This window comes from Rhea pennata, chromosome 14 (assembly GCF_028389875.1).
Source record: "Rhea pennata isolate bPtePen1 chromosome 14, bPtePen1.pri, whole genome shotgun sequence".
Classification (NCBI taxonomy): domain Eukaryota; kingdom Metazoa; phylum Chordata; class Aves; order Rheiformes; family Rheidae; genus Rhea; species Rhea pennata.
In genome coordinates, this window is record NC_084676.1 from 17,531,417 (window position 1) to 17,551,550 (window position 20,134).

Here is a 20,134-nt window from a genome sequence, read left to right on the forward strand (position 1 = left end):
ATATTTTCATTGAGAGGGACTGTCTATACAAAGTAATGAAGTCTCAAGTAATTTTTCTCTTTTCTGTCTTCTTTCATAAGGTTTCAATATTTTTATTCAAAGTATATTAACTCAAAAGAGGTAAATCATAAGCCAGAACTCAGCTTTCCTATGACACTCTCTATTGAGTCAGAGCTAGTTTTGCTGCAGGTATGATGTTTGAAAGCACTTCATGTTAGTTGTATTGTAGCCGATAATACAGCTTCAGCATTTTCTCAAAAAGCGTTACAAAATTTCCTAGAAAAGATCCATTTTTCTTAAGGTTTTCTGAGAACAAAGCAGGAACCACTCCATCAGTTAGAACTTCATTAACAGGTCAACTCACCAGCCTTCTCCGTCCTGTGTTTTGGATTTTCAGGTCCCGGAAGGCAGGGGCAGGGTCCTTCGCATCGGGCTGTGATGGCTTTGCCAGAAGTACACGCATGAAACTCCAACTTGCACTGGAATCATAAAAAGGCAAGAACGTGTTTTGAATGAGGCCAAGATAAAAAAGCAGCAGCTGTGGATTAAATGAGAAATTGCATTTAGCAACAATGGCATTGGACAGATTGCAAAACCTCAGTTTCTATTGAAAACGTCACTGTTCTTATTATTACAGATAATAATAACAGCTACTTCCTATCCAGCATTTGGCACCGCCACTTTTAAATGTGCCTCATGAAGCGTTACTGTTCCCTGCTTACAGATATGGAATTTGCAGCATGGAAAGTTGAAATGATTTCTTCCAGGTCACCTGAGCAACCAGTGGCAAAGCTGGGAAGCCAGCACAATGCGCTCCTCCCCGTGCTGCAGCGCCATGTTTCACCCACGAACGGTGAAGAATCATGTCATTTATGACTTGTTTCTTGGTTGATATCACAACAGGTTTATTAGCCTGGTCTCTGGAGGAGCTGGGAGCTCTCAGCTTCCACTGAAGGCAATGGGCCTCATCTGGCTCCTTTGGAGTAACATCAGTGACCATTGCAACAGTAGGAACTGGGGGAAATCAGCTCTTCTGCACAGGAAATGCTTAGCAAAGAGACTCAGTCTCTAGCTGATGGGACTGGATCTTGTCAATATGTTGACTTCTCTGAACAAGGAGGAAATTATAAATCATTCCTATAATGACCATAAATTGCCTTAACAGCCCAATCCTAAAAGTTACCACCCATCATGCAATCAAATCCAGAAATACAATGAAATCGTAAAGCACCAGAAGATCGAAGATTAAGCTACGAGCAGCACGTTATACTCCTCTCTATCTGCGTTATTGTTGCTTGTCCCTTTCTCTCCCTAAAACCTCGGCAGCCGGGCTTTACAGCACCTCCTGACAACCACCGCATTCGAACCGTGCGGGCCAGCGGGACGTATGCAGGCTTGGACAAACGAGGCAATTCAGTGGAATTAATATTGCAAAAGCATGCTAGTTAAAAAGCCCAGATTTATACCATACTGACTATTCATAGCCTTTGCTGTTTGCATGACGTGTATTTTATTGCTGACTTCCTCTAAGAGCTCTCTGTCTGTGCAGTTGTTCTCTCCCTGCAGTTACGGCCTCGAGGATGCTTTCCCAGACCGCCCGCAGCACTACGACTGCTGGAGACTGGACCAACGTACTCCTAAAATGGAGTAAAAGAAAACACCTCACCGGAGCAAAAATGTGCAGGATGTTCGCTTTGTAGACACCTGAAGAGCTGAATTCATTCCCATTTTTTCCCCTCGTTGAGCACTGATTTTACCAGAGCAGGGTCTGAGGCTTTCAATACAAGGGGGAGTTCTGCCCGGAGCAGGGAGGCTGGTGCTCTCCCCTGCAGCGACCGCCTCCTGCCAGGCGAACCCCGAAACGCGGGGCTCTAAAATCCCTTTAATAGGGATCGGGTGTATTACAGGATTTTTTATTTCGTTTAAAAGTAGGTCAGCATGCATACACAGTGTGACACAGCGTGTTCTGAACCGTGCAGGCATCTTTAAAGGCCGAAGGACGGGCGGCGTGAGACCAGAAGGTTACCCAAGGCGGAAGCAGTGGGCAACTGGAGCTGGTAGAGCAACCGCCGCCGAACAAAATCACAGCAGCATCTTCTGTTATTTCAGTACAGTGGAAGCCAAGAGAACAGAACAGGATGTTGTTAGAAGATAAATGCCTCCTGCTTTGAAAATACTGCAAATATCTTGGCTTTGCCTCTGTTTATTTTTGTTAAAAGGGTTCATCTTTGCCCAGGCTTTAATCTAGCAGCAGGAGACCATTATCCTGTGCCTGCATCCTACTCTGTCAATGTTATCTCCTGGGCCATTTTGAACTTCAATGCACCCTGGTGGCTGCACGCTCTGTGTGATGTTCTGCCTTTCTGATTTAGAAAATGCACGGACACACGCACAAGCATGTGGTTTTGCTTAGCTTGCGCTTTGCTTATTTCTTGCAAGACTGTAGGGAATATAAATACTTATTTTTCATCTCTCAGCTCCACAAACACACTTGCTTAATCAATGCTGTCTGCACAGAACACAAATACAACAGAAAACACATCAGAAGGAAAGGAGAAGGCTCGGAGTGCGCTGTCCAGAAAAAGGAAACTCTGCTTCTGCAGCCTATTCTGATAGTCAAGATGTTGCTGAGAGCTCACTCATCAATCTTTTTCCTGCAGTAGGAGTTGACGATTTAATTCCTTACACAACATCAATTAGCTACATACTTTATTACGCATAATAAACATAAATTATGTATCTTAGCATTACAAATTATACTTCCAAACCACCTTTAAGATGATAAGGCCCATTTCAAGCCCATTACTGCGTGTAGCCAAGAAAGTTTTGCACGTGGGAAGAGCAAGGCAAGTTTTTCCTCAGTTTTCTTAATGATTGATAAAAGCAGCTACTAAAAAGCTAAAATAAAGCAAAAAAGAAACTGATTAAAAAGGGCAATTTCTATGATTGGAACATGCAGGGTAAGAACGAGAGCTGCTCTCCGGGGTCTGAACTGCCTTTGTTTACTACGAACCCCAAGGCCCACATAAACATCTCTAAACCTTTTCACTGCAAATGCAAAATCAGCTCTGTTATTTGTTGCTAAATGTATATGGAGATCAATAAAATATATGAGGGGAGAAGCAGTTCAACATATTCATGGAAAATTCATAAATTAATTTATTCAACTAAGATGTGGGAAATCATTGCAGAGAGTGTTTTGGCTAAAGTGTTCCCCAGAGAATCCACTACTCAGATAATGATTCTCTCTTTATTGTCAGTGAATCTACAGCAATGTGTTTTGCATAAGCACTCACATTTGAGAGAGAAAGAAAATAGCTACACAAAATTTATTCCCAGCTATTTTATTCCTGTCAGTCTCCAGCTTATGGTTCCTCCTAGAGGAAAATCTAGATATTTCTTAATGATAGAATAAAACAGCGTATCTCTCTGCCATGTTTTACACCGGCTTTCCACTTTTGGCAGCCAGGTTTTGCTCTAACTTGCATGTAATATTGCTGAATTCACGAGTCACTGTGGTCTTTATCCAGGGGTGGGTATTTGACTACGGGAAGTCTACGTGGCCAGCCTAGTACAGCCTCAAGCCCGCAGGAGAGCCTTGAAGAGCTCTGCTTCCTGACACGAGAAACCTGAGCATTTGCTTAAGATGCTGTCCGAGTAACGCAGCCATGGGCTGAAGCGGGCACTCGTCACGTGGATGCAGACAGGGATCGTTCCTCCACTGCCAGGGTCCTAGGTGGCCTGGGATGCATTCTCATGCGACTCTCGTGCTACTGGTCATGGGGCCACAGAGAGGACGGACAACTGGAGCGCGCTGTCTGCTGGTGATCACACAACCAAACGAATATGCAAGGGCACGAGGAAAGGGCATGCTTGACCAGAGCTTGGCTTGGCGGTGGCTCTCCGAGACTCTCGTCTTGGCTTGTAAAAGTTACAACACAAAACCTATCTTTTAAAATCTTTTGCAGTCATGCTGCTACAGGAGAACATGATAACTTCCAGACTTTTACTTGCTTCTTTCATTAACTGAAATGGAAATTAGCATGGAGGGAAGAGATCTAAGCATAGCTTTTTGGTAGAAGCATGAAGGAACTTGCAGACAATACATATGATGGAAAATAAACTATCATGAAATCTCTTTCTCAAAAGACTGGCTCAAAGTTAGAATTGGAGGTTAAATTTTACAGTATACTACTTAAAATGTAATTTAAAATACTGAAATATTACATCTTACTAATAGCAGTGGCCTTAAAACTCTAGCGCTCAACAGTGCTTTTGCCTGGAGCAACACCGTACGTTCTTCAGCGTCCTGCTAAAGCTTCTTGCGTTGCCACAGGGAGTTATTTCAGTGCAGCTTGTTTTATGGTGCATCTTCTGTTCATTCACAATACGTCTCTTCTAAACCTCAGATACAAATAACAAAAGCTCATTATTTTCTGCCTTATCTTTTACTTACTACCTGCCACTGGCAGAAGTTAAAACTTCCTGAAATTACAGCATATATAATATATATTTAATCCAGACCTCCTTTATATCAGTATTTTTTTTCCTACCTATCTGTCTTAGCAGATAATTAGACTCCATTGGAGTTCAGACATCCATTTGAGAGGGATTGTTTGTTTACATGCTTTAAAGCACTGTTTGCCATTACTTCCTTAGCTAGGACTGTTATCAGTATTTTCTTTATAAGCCTCTGCTTCCAGTTTTCATCAGATGGAGAAAAAATTATTATGTTTGGAACACAGTGACTCAGCCCAAGAGACTTTTTTTTTTCTTTTTCATAACTTGGCACAATAAAAACCAGTTCAGTATCTTTTCTTTAACTCATGAGAAGAGAAATTTCACTGCATCCTGCTGAACATGGGCCTGGAGAACAACATTTTTCAAAGGGAATTCTGCAAACTTTTCAGGCTCTTTGGAACTCGACATCCTGCAAACAGAGTCCAGCTGGGGCAGTCTGGTGACAGCAAAGTCAACCACGTGCGTTCAGAAGAGCAAGGCCCTAGTGCCCACCTGAAATTCTGACATGAGCCTTGAATTTTGGGCTATGTGATGGGGCAGTGTCCTCCCCTAGCTCTCCTCTCCCACTGCCATGCATTTCCACAGCCCTTTTTCTGCTCTACAAGCTGAGGACTTGCACCAGCCGTGCTGCCGCGGGCTCTGGGGAAGGAGAGGGGCCTCAGGGGAAGAGCGCTGTACTGAGAAGACAGGTCAAACTCTCATGACTTGGGTGGCCTTAATCCACCCTAAAGCAGCCACTCCACAGCCTGACTGTCTTTTGGCTGACTGATGTGTCATTTCTCCAGGCACATGCTCGCTGTGTTTCTTCTACTTGAACAGTTATCTCCTTACGGCAGGACCGTCTTTGTGCCCCCTATGGCTCAGCTCTGCTCAGGATGGGACTGACAGGTGTTACGGCAATAAAAATAACAGATGGGCTGAAAAGAAAGTAATTTGTTTTCTTTTAGAAGACCTGCCTGCTAACATACAACAATTTACCTTGGCAACACAGATCTACAAAGCTCTCTTAAAAAAAACCAAAAAAAAACCAAAAAAAACCCCACACTCTTAAGATATCTGGAGCTCGAATGAAGAGTCCTGTTCTTCTTACAAGAATACAGAGCTGCCACTAATATTAACGGGAGTTAAACATGCATGTCAGGGGTGCAATAAACTCTAATTAACACAATCCATTGAGTAAATACATATTGAGCCAATTTTGAAATGTGTACTAGCCATAGTTCTGAAGAACATACAGTTGGAGATTCCCATTTTTGATAGAAGTAACATGAAGGATCTTATCATCTCAGGTATACAAACGTACTTGAGAAAGGCTCTCATCGCATGCTTAGACAACAGGCTCGTAGTTCTTAATGTGAGAGAAGAGAACAGCCTCCTGGCGTCAAGAAGAAAGAGATCTAGGTACCAAGATGCTGATATTAAATAGGCTGAAGAGATTTATGCAGCCGGATGAAATAATGGCAGAAGGCTCCGGCGTTTGAGAGCTCTGAGCTCCGCAGCTCTGCCCTCTGCCGTCCTGCAGCTCGAACGAGGCAGAGCGGCAGGACTTCGCCCACGGGGCAAAATTAACCGTGGAGCAGAGTGAAAGCACAAGACTCCGGCGGTCTTTAAATGTCACTACAAGTCAGGAGGTCATGTCATTAATGCTGCCAAGCACAAGTGCTCTGAGCACACGACTCAGGTCCCTAAAAATCATGCTCAACTGGTAAGACTTTAAAACGTAACAAGCCATGGAGGCTTACTTAGTCAGCTGCTTTTTTTTTATTATTATTTTATTGGTCATATACTCAGTCATATGCAACCAGTAAGAGTTGCACATTTTTCTCTCTTACAGCAGGTGTGTCAACAACTATCAACTCCGAAGCACCTGGAAAAAGAAAACTTTCATCTTCCAGGAAGAGAGAGCTCGTTGCAGGCCTGGGATCCAGGCAAACATGGCTCTGTTCCTGCGCATTTAGCCATTGATTTGTTTCCAAAAGATGACTTGGTTTATCTTTCACACTTGCAGCTGGATTGACAGCAGGCAAAAGCTTTGCTGTTAAATGATACCTTGCTGGTTAAAACTAACCAGCAAAGAGGAAAGCAGAGATTTAAAAGAATGCTGTTCCCTGAGCTGAGAAAGTTTGGGTGATTCAGCAGGGCTAGTGCTCGCAGGCACGGTGAACGGTCTCCGCGTTCGAGTGCAGATCAAGGAGACAAGCAGGTACAACTGCAGACTGCCCTCGCAGACAGGGTGAAATCAGCTAATTTGCAGACTTCTAGACAGACCACTTATGGACAAAATTCTCTTTAATAGCAAATGAATTGCCCTGAGAAATAGCTGGCAATCAGCTCACTCAATGCAAAGCAGTTAATTGCATTAGCTAGACGACAGGGCATATAAGGTCACAGCAACAGATACAGGAGGCTGAAGACGTTGTAATAAAAGCATGTGTTTGTTCACAAAAGGGCAACAGCAAAATAGTTTCATGTACCAAAATCTGATATGTGGTACAGAAATTACATTTGCTTCTTTTTCAAGCAATTCAAAAGTCCAATTCTGGGAACACCTAGGCTCATGTTCCTACCAGAAATTTGCTTGTTTGAGCATCTGGGGTCAAGCAGGGCTGCAACTTGACCTAGAAGAAAAGTCAATTTGTAGGTGGGAACATTTGGGAAACGGTGATTCAGACCTCTCCACTGTTGGGAGAGGCTAACACGAATTAAAATCCAAATGAAGGCAAAGCATTTCTGTAATCATGAATGGGCAAGTTGAAATAAAGACACTTGTCCCTCCTCCTTGAGGCACACAGTGCCAGCCTGCATTAATTCCGCAAACAACCCTCTTTGCTTTTGTTTCTGCCTCTTAGCAGCTAACTGGGAAACAGCCTCTGCACAGGAAGAGCACACCAGCCTCCTCTGCCAGCGAAGTCCAGGGGGAAAGCTGGGCTTCAGCCTGGGGTTGGATTTTAGTGGCTCTAGATATCATTTTTGAGAACCAGGGTCATGCCCGCACCCTGAGCAACCTAAGCTGGTTCCTTGCACACGAACACGAGGACCGAAGTGCTGTGCTGATGCACAGATGCGCACCCCAGGACTCAGCAGGGGCTGGGCACCGGGGCTGCTCCGGGCACACGGGCGCTCGCTGCTGTAGGTTGGCACCATCTTGGCGATCCCTGCAGGATGCTTCATTGCTCGGCCTAATCATACGCTGTGCATGGTAACCATCGTGTGAATTGTCTTTGGAGATGCTAATTCTCCACTCAAACATTTGCAAGATCAGAATCCCAATGCAAATGTAGCCAGCAATGCTGGCTTGTTTCAAAACAAATACATGTTATAGCTCATATTTTATATTTACCTACAGAAATAACACTCAAATATATTTCCTGTTGCTAAATGTCTAATTTTCTTGCTGCAGGATTTGCATGATAGCTAGCTGCACAGGGAAATTTTTGTCTTCCCATACACTAACCCACCACATCCTCAGATGCACACATTAAACTTGCTTTCCTACCGCATTTGTTTTTTTTTCATTTCTGTATTTCTTAAGTTGCTTTTGTGTCTACGCAATTATTCTTTATTCTAACTCTCCATAATCACAAGTTGAGACTTCATGGCTAACATCATTGTTCAAAGTGGAAAGAAGCTACTTCAAATGTTTTAATAGAGCAAAGCCATCTCAGGATAAATGCAAAGAAAACCAGAGGAAAACAATTGGAGATTTGGAACGATCGATGCTGCTTGAAATGTACTGCCATGTAATTGAGATGCATTCGCATTCTGTAGCCATTTACTGATCACATGAGAACAATGATTTGTCATTTTTACTCACTTTAAATTACAGAAGGCAGTTTAATTTCTCTCATGGAGACAACACATCAGATAACGTGAACGTAATCAAGAGGTAACGATCTGTGGCTCTACGCACATACAGATACTCCAGTTACCAGCTAAACAACAGCCTACACGTGGCAGAGGGAAGGCAATGCCAGACATTTAGATCCCCAAGCACAGGGTCTCTACCGGGCAATGATGCTCTAAACAGAGCAACGTAGCTGAGATAGCAACTCTATCAATCTAATGATCAGACGCAGCAATGCTCCATCTACTCAGTCAGTCTCAGATCCATCTGTCCATTCCCGGGCAAACAAGCAGCTTCTGGTGACTGTTACAAAGGGCAGGCATGTTCTCTTCAGGCTTTTATGCAAGTAGTAAGACAGTGATACTTCACAGCCAACTCCCCCCTTCAGTCAGTAATTCCAGTGTCATATGTCACCTGCAGAGTTGCCCTATGAGAACTGTGGCACAAGAGCTTAAAATAAGGAATTAAGCACTTGCATTAGGTGAGGGTCTTGAACTTTCATACTGTACTTGCAACTGCTTTAAGTAACATAAAATAAACCGCATTCTATGGTACCATTTCTCCGGCTGCTTTCAGAGCAGCAGCAAAATTTAAGCGCTAAAAATGCCAATCTATTTTTAATTGATTCCTCAGAATTTGTATTTCGTAAAGAATAAAGCAGAACAAAAGCCAAACCAAAAGCCCCAACGGTAAAAAGCACAGAAACAAAACATTTGGCAAAGAAGCTTAGGGAAGGTATTTTGGAGCATAGCAACCAATGAAGAGTAAGCTGGCTTGAGCTTTGAAGTTAAAGCTTGCAGCAATGCTTCTGATTTCTAAAGTAGACAATAGAAACAAAAATAAAACAAAACAAAAATCAGCAAACCCCAGGCCTAGTTCAATGCGTAGTGAATGGACTCACTGTGAGAGAGGTCCACACAAAGAAAGCAGAATTAGCCTGTTTGCTCAAAAAATCAAGTAACCACAGCTAATCCTTCTGCAGTATTATCCTATTTCGGCCTTTTAATAAATCTGCTTCAAATTAAAGATGGGCCCAAGCCAAGAAACACCTCTTTTGATGTTTTAAATGGCTCATATAAGCTGTTTGCTGGTAAAAGCTCAAAATGTGAATTTTGAAACTAGAAAAATAGTCATTTTCCTCCGCTGGGAGGCTAGCAACTCTAAGTTCAGAGCATTTATGATCACAACTTCTAAGCGTCTGAAGCATTAGTACAGCCTCCTCCAATGCATGAGGGAAAAGATCCCTGAATACAAAATCTCTTACAAGGCAGTTATAGAAATGCAGCTAATCCCCCAACAGCACCTATATCACATCATCTGGAAACTGGAAGAAGGAACTTTTAAGAAAAATTGTTATGGATAGTGGAACAAGATAACTAAACCACACTTCCGTTAAGCTTTTGTGATTAGCTATGAGCTAGTGCAAGTGAGATAGTTCCTGCTTCTGTTTATCCAGGGTACGACTTCCAAGGCTTGTACTTCGGCATACATTTTGTAATACAAACAACAGCATTTTTCCCTATTACAATTTTGCTTGTAGAATGGACATTTTTAAAAAACAGTAATGGCTTCTTGCACAAAACACAACCTGCAGACTGAAAAAACAGCAAAAGTAATCGGGTCGTCCCCAGCGCAAAGGCAACTAATGCTGTCAAAGATGGTGTTTTAAGGAAACTAGAGCCACTTTAGACAGAACAGCATATCTAACGCATGGATTTTTAAGCTCCATCACACTCCAATTTGCTTGATTTGGCAGTCACAACTCTAAATCTAATCAAGTTAGAAAAAGGATCCTATGATTACGATCATCAAGATTGTTAGGTTGCGCAAAACGAACAAATGCTGTCCTTGCAATCCTTCCGTATTGTTGCCATCTGTTTTTTAAGACGCGTTTTCTTACTCAGTGCAGAAGTGCCTACTTCATCAACCAACCACACAATCCTCAAAAGCAGAAAACTACTCAAAAGCAGTTGCTTTTGCTTTGACCATCCCATTCAATGGAAATTTTTGCAGCTTTAGAGGGAGGCTGGGAACTTATTTGCTTGAAACTTTCCTGAAATTATATTAATATGCAGAGGATACGGTTAAGCGCAAGGAAGCCACATGCCTTTCTCTGGTGTGGGTTCTCTCTCCATCGTTTGGCCTCTTCTCAATCCTCTTCCCTTCAAAGCACGCAGGGCAGAAGAGCCTCGTCTCAAACGTGTTTGGTGAAATAATTTAGCACAATGAGGACCTGCCTTCTGGGTCCTACTACAGTCTGATTGACAAACAGTGAGTAATACTGAAGGGTGGCACTGTTCCGAACAGGTTCTATTTTTAATTATGTTCACTGTGAAACAAATAGATATCTACATTTAAGCCAAGCTGAAATATGACTTACTCTGGTTCCATGCAATTTTCACCTGGAGCAGTGCGTATTATTTCCCTCCTTGCATTCTCCTGAATTCTCGTTAACCTTTTCTGTCAAGGTTGCTTTAAACATGCCTTGTTAATTCACCATGTTCTTTGAGAAATCTGACATAGAAATGACAAATGCTTATCTAAAAATCCTCTCTGGTTTAATGAAGTATGTAACAAGAAACAAAAAATTCTAGTTTACAGCACAGGTTTGATTTGAGCCTCACTGCTTCAAGCCGTTCACTAGCCAGTCAATCTGAATTGCTTGAGCATATGTCCTTAGGGGAGCAGAAGTAAAGGTCATGGTTCCTGGAGGAATCTAAAGGCTTAAAGAACATCCCTCAAACTGCACAGTTTTTACTATTCTAATATGGCATTCTACGGCACATGTGCCTCCTAAATAAAAACCTTTTACAACTAATTTACACTGCTCTTATTCTCACAGTCACCGTAGGTCAAGGCACTAAATTTCTCAAGAGGGTTTACAGCTTTGAGGGCATTTCTAACGAGAAGTTCTTGCAATCTTGATGCAACGCAAGGTAATGCAGTATGTGAATATTTATATTCAGGTTTGTACGACATGCTGTATGCTCAATAAACAACAGGCAGTTAACAGAGCATTTGTTAATCCTCAGAAAAGATCCCAGACCAATCTGATTGAGGTATTGATGCACTACATCCATCCTATTAAATCTATTTCGAAAATATTCAGCAAGACAATTGCGCAATGAAACTTCCATTTACATGGCTCCTTTTATCTACAAAGGAGTCAAAGTCTTATGAATATATACCACTACTGAAGTGCAGCCAGCTGTGCATCAAGAAATATCAAACGCACTGCACCAGTACACGACATTCTGGCTTGTGCCAGGGGAGTGCTGATACTTAAAATGCCAAGAGGTGACAAGACTCCATTATGCAGATTAGAACACTGAAACATACTCCAATACTGTGGTTTTCAGAGTTTTTTTTTTTTTTTTAATCTACTCACTCCTAAAAACGCAGTCCAATGTAACATGACTTTAAATGTACTGACAACCGCTTTGCTTTTTGCACATACCTTTCTTAGCCAAGCAAAGCAGTTCATGGACCCCCCACGCCAGATGCCCACAGACCACCTGTCAGAATCCATTCCTCATTTAAAACCATGCATCGACCAAAGTGGTGATCCACCTAGAGAAAGTCACTGGCTCAGAAGAAAAACTGGCTACTTCGTAGGTCTCATGCACAGAGATGCGTGTAGCTAGAGAGTCACGCTTCTTTTATTGATTTAGCTTGGTGCAGAAACAAAGTGACACTAGATCTAATCTAGAAGAGTAAAACAGTTGTTCTTTAGCAGAAAAAAATGATGCTGGAGATAAAAAGATTTCAATTTGGAAAAGTCCTACAAGCAACAAATCCTGCAAAAAAGCCTTGCTATAGTTAAATGAAAAATTGTTTGTTTTTTTAATTTCTGCCAACAGTTGCACATAACAAGGTACACCAACTGTCAGAATTTCTCTAGTTGACAGGAGCACTTAAAATCCAACCAGTTTAAATAACAAATATCATATGAGTAAAACTGCAGAACTGCTGTATAGTCTGGACACTAAAACAGCAGTAGAATTACTAATTCTTGGGATTAATATATTCCCAGTCTCTAGAGAGCTACTGCGCATATGAGGTTTCTAGCATATATCCTATTACTCTCTAAGACAAATCCATCAAGAATTAGTGAAAGTTATTAGTAAAACTTAGATGTTATCTCAGAGAACTCCAAGACTCCAAAGGTTAGAAGTGTTTTCCTGCAATTAGATGTACAATGACCTCATAAATATTAATAGACCATTTGAACTGGAAAATGCCAGGTACTCTAGCTTCAGTGTAATATTACAAGACTGAAGAAAATGGCATACAAGAACATTTTTACAAAACTATCTCCATAGAAGCCTAAATAAAACTGTAGTTTGCAAGTCCTACTAGTATGGTTTCAAAGTCCGTGAAAAAAGCTTGGAGAATGCATTTACACATTGAAGGTTGATTTAGCCCATTAGACTAGAGATTAAGTTTTTCCTAAAATTTTATATGTAATAGCTTAATAGTCAAAAGATTTACCTAGATAATATACCAGTATTTTCAAATAGTTATATACTAGTGACAGCCAAACTGCTTTAACCAGTAAGAGGGCTTTTTATTTTGCAGCTCCTTTTAGAAACACTACAACTCAGCAAAGCTCTCGTGTTTAATGTTCACCAGTTAATTTTCCACTTACTGGTTTGTCCGCTTACTCTCCATTTACCATTTGTGACTGCTATGTTTGTTCCAAGCAGCTGAGCTCAAAGCCAGTCACAGCCGTTAACTCAGCTACGATACTCCAGATCCAAGACTCCTTTTCCTAATGCAAAGGTCTCAGGCATACCTGAGTGTCCCCCAAATATGCTCCTAAATACTCTCCTAAGCAACAACACATCACCCTTCATCCACACCTTTAATGATGCTGTAGACTACTGCTGAAGCTTCACCGAATTAAAATTCAAAGATGACTGCTTTTTTGGGAAGACGTTACAGACTACTTCAACAGCAAGCCTTGAAACCATTTCTTTCATCTGAAAGGACCATGTGCAGTTTCTGCCACAGTACCGGATTGTCCAGAGGATGTCATCTTTGAAATGCACTGAATTGAGGCACCTTCCAAGTTGTACTGTTACAATTGAAACTCCAAGTACAGAGTTGACCACTATCTAGGAGGGAAGTGCTGCAGGAAAATTGGGTCCTCCAGGTACTACTGGTTGAATACTGCAGCAATACGCCTCAGCTAGACACTTCAGCAGTGCCTTCTCTCATCTAAACTTGGAAAGTTTCTAATTCTCTGCAGAATCAATGACAGTGATGACTATTTCAATTACTTTGCCACATGATTAATGCCCACAGTGACTGAAAAAAAAGAGGTCTCCATAGAGCTGACTTGCAGTTGGGATTTGACGTGCCCAAATTGCAGGCATGTAACGCCTCAGATGGATGCTAAGCTTCTCAGCCTGGCTATGTGCACATTTGCATCACTTTATAGACTAGCCCTCACCATCTTGCAGCTTTATCTGCTCTCCTCTAAGCTGGTGCTGGGGGGACTTTCTGTAGTGGTTGGAGGTTCAAATCTCTCATCTAAGCAAAGTGATTTTTCTCTCTAAACTGGTCACTCCCACATTAGCAAATCACTTGGAGGTCACAAACTTGGTCAGAGTTCACACTCTAGGATTGTCTGCAAGACAGTGAGTGGTACAGAAGAGATTCCTAGGAAATCATCTGGAGGATTTATGGGGACATTGTCTGCTTCCTGCTTCTTTCCCTCAGCCCCATCTCCAACGTACTTGCCTACCCTCCTTCGGAAGAAAAGATAACATGGTAAGCATGTTATCAAGGGCAAGTGCAGAGTCCTGCACCTAGGGAGAAATAACCCTAGGCACCAGTACAAGCTGGGGGCTGACCTTCTGGAGAGCAGCTCTGCAGAGAAGGACCTGGGAGTGCTGGTGGATGACAGGTTGACCATGAGCCAGCAATGTGCCCTTGTGGCCAAGAAAGCCAATGGTCTCCTGGGGTGCATTAGGAAGAGTGTTGCCAGCAGGTTGAGGGAGGTGATCCTGCCCCTCTACTCAGCCCTGGTGAGGCCTCATCTCGAGTACTGTGTCCAGTTCTGGGCTCCCCAGTACAAGAGAGACATGGAGCTACTGGAGAGAGTCCAGCATAAGGCTACAAAGATGATCAGAGGGCTGGAGCACCTGCCCTATGAGGAACGGCTGCGAGAGCTGGGCCTCTTCAGCCTGGGGAAGAGAAGCCTGAGGGGGGATCTGATCAATGTGTGCAAGTACCTGAAGGGAGGGTGTCAAGGGGACGGGGACAAACTTTTCAGTCGCCCTGTGTGACAGGACAAGAGGCAACAGGCAGAAATTGAAGCACAGGAAGTTCCGCCTGAACCTGAGGGGGAATTTCTTCCCTGTGAGAGTGACGGAGCCCTGGACCAGGTTGCCCAGAGAGGTTGTGGAGTCTCCTTCTCTGGAGATCTTCAAGGCCCGCCTGGATGCAACCCTGACTACCATGCTCTAGGTGACCCTGCTGAGCAGGGAGGTTGGACTAGATGATCTCCAGAGGTCCCTGCCAACCTTACTGATCCTATGATTCTATGACTTCTGTCCTCACTTCTTTGGGGAAGCATTTATAAAGCCAGCGAATCCTCACCTCTGTCCCTCGATAATGGACCCAAACCCAACTGGGCAGTCAGGTAACACCTAGCTGCTTTTAGTCACATTCTGAGCTCTCCTTCGTCCCATCTCCGCAGGAGATCTGGCTCATTCTGATTAAGAATGAAATGCAAACGGGTGAATTTTGCTGTGAGAGCGATGCTAAAGGATGATGATGCTGGCCCTGAGAGCAGCACACAGAACCGCCAGGAAAAGTTATCCCCAAGCAGTGGGTAGGCTGATGGGTGGAAGCTGAAGGAACATGACTGATTTGCACAACTCCCTGGGAAAAGCAGCATTAATTTAAGGAAGATTAGATTGTCACAATTGCCCTGACAAGAGCGCCTGTCTAGCAAGGCCTTGAGCCTGTATTTTGGGCCACCACTGTGCCCTAGCCAAGACCTTAAAAATATTCTCAGTGCAGGCTGTCACCAGTGCTGTATTTCCTTGTCACTCTCTAAGTGTGACTGATTTGCCAAGATCAAGACTAAATTCATGATCAGCAGCAAGGGCACCTAACATGAATTATACAATTGCCTTTCCTTTCTAGCCTCCTGGATACATGAAAAAAAAATGCTTTCGCTGCATACACTGTTGCTTTTTATATCCACACCATATTCGCTGCGTAACCATGCATGACGGCTCAGTTCATCCCACTGTCTCCTCCCAGCTCCCAGAACAAAGATGACGCTCGGTAACAGAGAAGCATTTGGCTACTAAATATCAAAGTCTGTATTATAAAATGCACTGATACCCTGACAGAGTGTTTTGCCTCCTTGGATAAAATGAAAAGGGGGGTCAGAAGTGGTGGTGATTTTCTGAGGGGAATTCAGTGCAGAGGAAAGGGACTTTTTGCAGCTCCAGGGAGGCAGTGCCTGCACAGAACGCTCTGGCTCAGGAGACGGAAGAGCTCTCCATCAACCATGAGGAGGGAAGGAAAGCACGAGAACAAGGCAATCAGATGATTAGAGGAAAAAAAGGAAAGGACCTTTCCCTCCTCCCCCAAAAGCAGGGGTATAAAGATGAAATTAAGGGCAACAGGCAGAAAACCTTAATGAGCACGTCCAGGAAGAGCCCATGAGGCTGAAGGATTGACTTTTCACAGTTCCAACAGTGGTCCTGCGCATCTGGGCAGAAGCACTGAAATGACTGTCAATACAGAGCAAGCATCGGATTTTGTGAGGCTGCACATCAGTCAAGTCCCCTCCTCCCAAACTCAGGACACAGCACGAAGCCCAAGGTTCAAAACGAGGGACCCGGAGACGAGCGATGAGCAGAGAAACCCAGACAGCGCCCTCGGCTCTCACAGCAGTGAAAGATGATGTCTTGAGCTTAGCAACAAAGCAATAAATCCCACAGAGTAATAGTCCATCCTGAAAGCATGGTCTACATTCCATTTTGAAAGTTTTTGCTCAAGGGAAGAAGATACTGGAGTTTCAGTGTCAGGTCACATCTCAGACTCTCTTCTAAAGGTATCTTTAAATTGGTCACTCAATTTGCTGGTAAGCTGCAAGATTTGATACTGGAGGGAAACAACACACTGTTTTATCTCAACAAAGTCTAAATGATAAAATTTTAGACACTGATGGACTGGGCTTGATTCAACATGTCAATGTCTACATTAATAATAAATAATAAATGATAATGATGAAAGCTTTTTTCTGAATCATTTCTGCAGACAGTAACTTGGTTCATTCAAGGATTTGCAAATACCGTATTCTGTGCCATGGAGGGTCTCAATCTTCCACTGATAGCACGTAAAAGTTTATGATACGCTTTTCTTTTGATGCACGATTAATTAAAAAGGGTTCTGACTGCTGAAAACTGAAATAATGACAAGATCTAGGTTTTAAAATTATTCCTTAGGATAAATATAAGGAGAAGAAAAAAATAACTTTCCAGTAACTGTCTACATACGGTAAAAGAACTGCTCTAAGTTATACTAATAGACGACAAGGCAGAGCGAGAAGTCTGAAATACCAGAAAAATATCTCTATCATCCAAATATTCTGTTACGTCAACCTGTGAGGTTGCCACAAGGAGATGAGTGAATAATTCTTCTCACTTGATTTATCCAACAAACGTAATCATTGTTCTTTAGTCACAGATTAGCCAGAGTATTGCTCAAAATGACCTCCCATTACTTTCCAGCTAAGATTTAGGTCTGGAGACAATTTTAATAAAAATATATGGAATCAACAAACAGAAAATAAGTGAGCTGTAATTTAGGTAGCAGTAATGTCAAATTTATCATCACAGTAGAACTACGATTCACTTTCACCTACAAATCTACAAAAGTATTTCATCCATTCATTCCTGAATTACAAATATCACATCTCCTAAAAACATGCATTATTCACACTCTTCTATTATTGCAGTAATTTGAGAAAATTGAGTTTAAAAAAAACTAACAAACTTGTTATCAGGCATTAGGCTATCAGAGAGCAAATCTATAGCAAAGATCCTTGGGACCATAGCATTGCCCTCATATTGGTGTAGTAAGCACATTTGGATCCTGAGTTTTTGAGGTCCAGCCTACGGCCTTTGTGACCCCAAATCCTGACCCGAGAGCTGCACAGACAGCTGCTAGTAAAATGATGATGAGAAAGATCTTGTTTTATTTTTTGATGCTATGAGCATTTACATAGACAGAAGCGCTTTGTTTCAGGACACATCCTAACCTCTACTCACAATTCTAAGTTTATATATTAATGTTTGTCAAATTAATATTTATCTAATATTTCACTGTATTTCACAGCAAAAGCTAGCCACGTGGCTATGTATGGCTATGCAAGCTCTTAACACTCTTGCTTCATAAGGGCCTTCTGAATTAATCCTCACATGCATTGCTTCCACCTGCATTTCCCAAGGTACAGCTTCTTTTCCTGTTTATAGACTCTGTTTATATATTCTTTATGGTCCTCAGAAAAATGTAAGCGAATACAGTAACAGTTACACCAGCCTGTATCTGCTAATGTCAGCAGGAATACTTAGAGCTGCAATACTGGATCTAGTATCTTCTGTAAGCAAAACTACTGCTGAAAAGAAAGCAGACAACGTATCTTTAAAGTCTGAAGCATCCCCATCTAATCCTTCTGTTAGGCTCCAGCATCTACAGGACAGCTTTATCAAAAGCATGGATCTCCTCTCAAACCAGAACAATATTTGTATATTAAAATCCAAAGAGTTGATTGCACCTTCCCCGATGGAAGCGTGTGACGAAGAAAAGAGTGCAGGCACTCGCTCCGGTACACACACAAAACGGCAGTCTCCATGTTTGACAGCAGTAACTGGTTTAAGTTAGGGCACCTAGCAAGACTGGTGGCTTACAGCAGATAAAAACAACTTTCCTTTGGAGGCACACTGCCTGCAGACATTTGTATTGACATCCCTTTACACCACACACAACGGCACTTCCTAGGGGAACGCAAGACTTCACCCTATTCTTTAATTAGCCCATATTCAGCTTTGGGTTGACCACACTCACTGCCTCCTGATGTCTTCTTCTGGGTAAGCTGCCTTAAGGCAGGCAAAATATATGTCGGAGAGCCTGCAGGTGATGTAACTCACAGAGTTTGGAAATAAAGGACCAGGCATATCAGATAAGTGTTCAAACTAAATACAACAAGATTTAGAACGTGCTTTTAAATTTAAGGAAAAGTGTAATCTTTAAATTACTGCTCTGAGATTTACTGGCTTAAAATGAAAGACCTTATGGCAACCCATCAAAGAGTTATATAACTCAAAAGGGTTTTCTTTGCTCAGTGTTGTCTGTGTAAGATATATTTAAGTAATAAAACACACTTCCGATATTAACTCTGCTATACAGACTCTATGATGACAGATTTCAGGTTTGAAAATATAGAGGTCTCTGTACATGCTAGCATTTCTCTTCCATTTTCATTACAAAGGCTTTTGTTCATTTTGTTTTCTACAGTTTTTTTGTTCATTTGAACTAAAACAGGTTTTGAAACCAACTTCTGCAGAACTCGGGCATGACGGGCACCCTACCATCACCAGGTTTGGTGTCCAGCACAATTGGGCTGTATTCCAGCCTCGGGCAATGCATCAGCTGAAACGGCTTTTCATTTCAGCCACCCTGCAATTTAAATTGGCTACATATGATCTGTAAACATCTTCAATCTTCAAGCTTCACACTAGCTTACAGCATTTAACCCCCTAGGAAGCTGGTGACTCTTTGACATAACTCTCTCTGGAGAAGGTTAAACAGAGAGACTTTAAAATTGGTATTTCTAGCAAGTAGTTTCCATTTGTGTGAAAGGCAAGACATTCCTAAAAAAAACATGAAAATCTGAAGTTAAGAGGGAAAGTCCATTAACAGCCTGAACAGGAGGCTTTCAGCACCCTATCTAATCTATTTTCTATTTTTTCAAACGGTATATCCACAATCCCTGGTAAGAACCTCTGTGAATGAAGTTAGGTATTTTGTACTTTCTGCAGAGTGCCGTTTTATATCTCTGGGTATTCTGTTTGAAATTTATAAATAATCCTGGCATTGCTTTTTCATTGTAATGATGTCATTTCTACACATAGCTAACCCCATCGATTAATTCTATTTGCTACTCTTACAGGATGTCAGTTGGTGAGGCAGCTAGAAGAAGTAATAGCAATAATTTATGCCATTTTTTATTTGCAATCTTCCATTTACAACTGTGTTGCCCACAAAAGCAAGGACAGGCAGTTGGTTATTATCTGGGTCAACAAGTCTTCCAGGGGGCTGAAGAAGAACAGGGGTAGCAGTTAGAAGCACACATTGCCTGGTGGAATTGCTATTCTTACTCCATCATCTATCTGCTTGAGACTAGGACTGACACACAGCCCCCGCACCCCCAAAACACCCTGTGAAAAGCCACACAGCAGCAAGCCACGGTTCACCAGTCCTTGGTTCATCTACGGTTTGGAGAGATAGTCACACGACTCTACTGATGGCCAGTGCTGTGGGGCTGTCATCTGAGCTATGGTGCTTTTGAGAAGGTTCACTGAACATCAGGATAGTCCAATGATACAGAGGGAAAAAACCCCAACACTTCAATGAAACCATATTTTTCCATAGAAACTAGCTGCTAACAACATGCTAAGTACCAAGTGGGCCAAATTATTTTGTATGACAAAGCTTACAGAAGAGCTGGAACAAAGTCCA

General features: G+C 42.2%; 1 protein-coding gene across 1 annotated transcript in view; it reads right to left on the reverse strand.

The window, feature by feature from the left end:
* Positions 1-20,134, reverse strand: part of SPOCK1 (SPARC (osteonectin), cwcv and kazal like domains proteoglycan 1) — a 315,856-nt gene that overhangs the window by 64,536 nt on the left and 231,186 nt on the right. Inside the window, exon 6 of the mRNA XM_062587138.1 lies at positions 365-479. Coding sequence (XP_062443122.1) covers positions 365-479 — 115 coding nt within the window. The remainder of the gene's footprint in view (positions 1-364; positions 480-20,134) is intronic.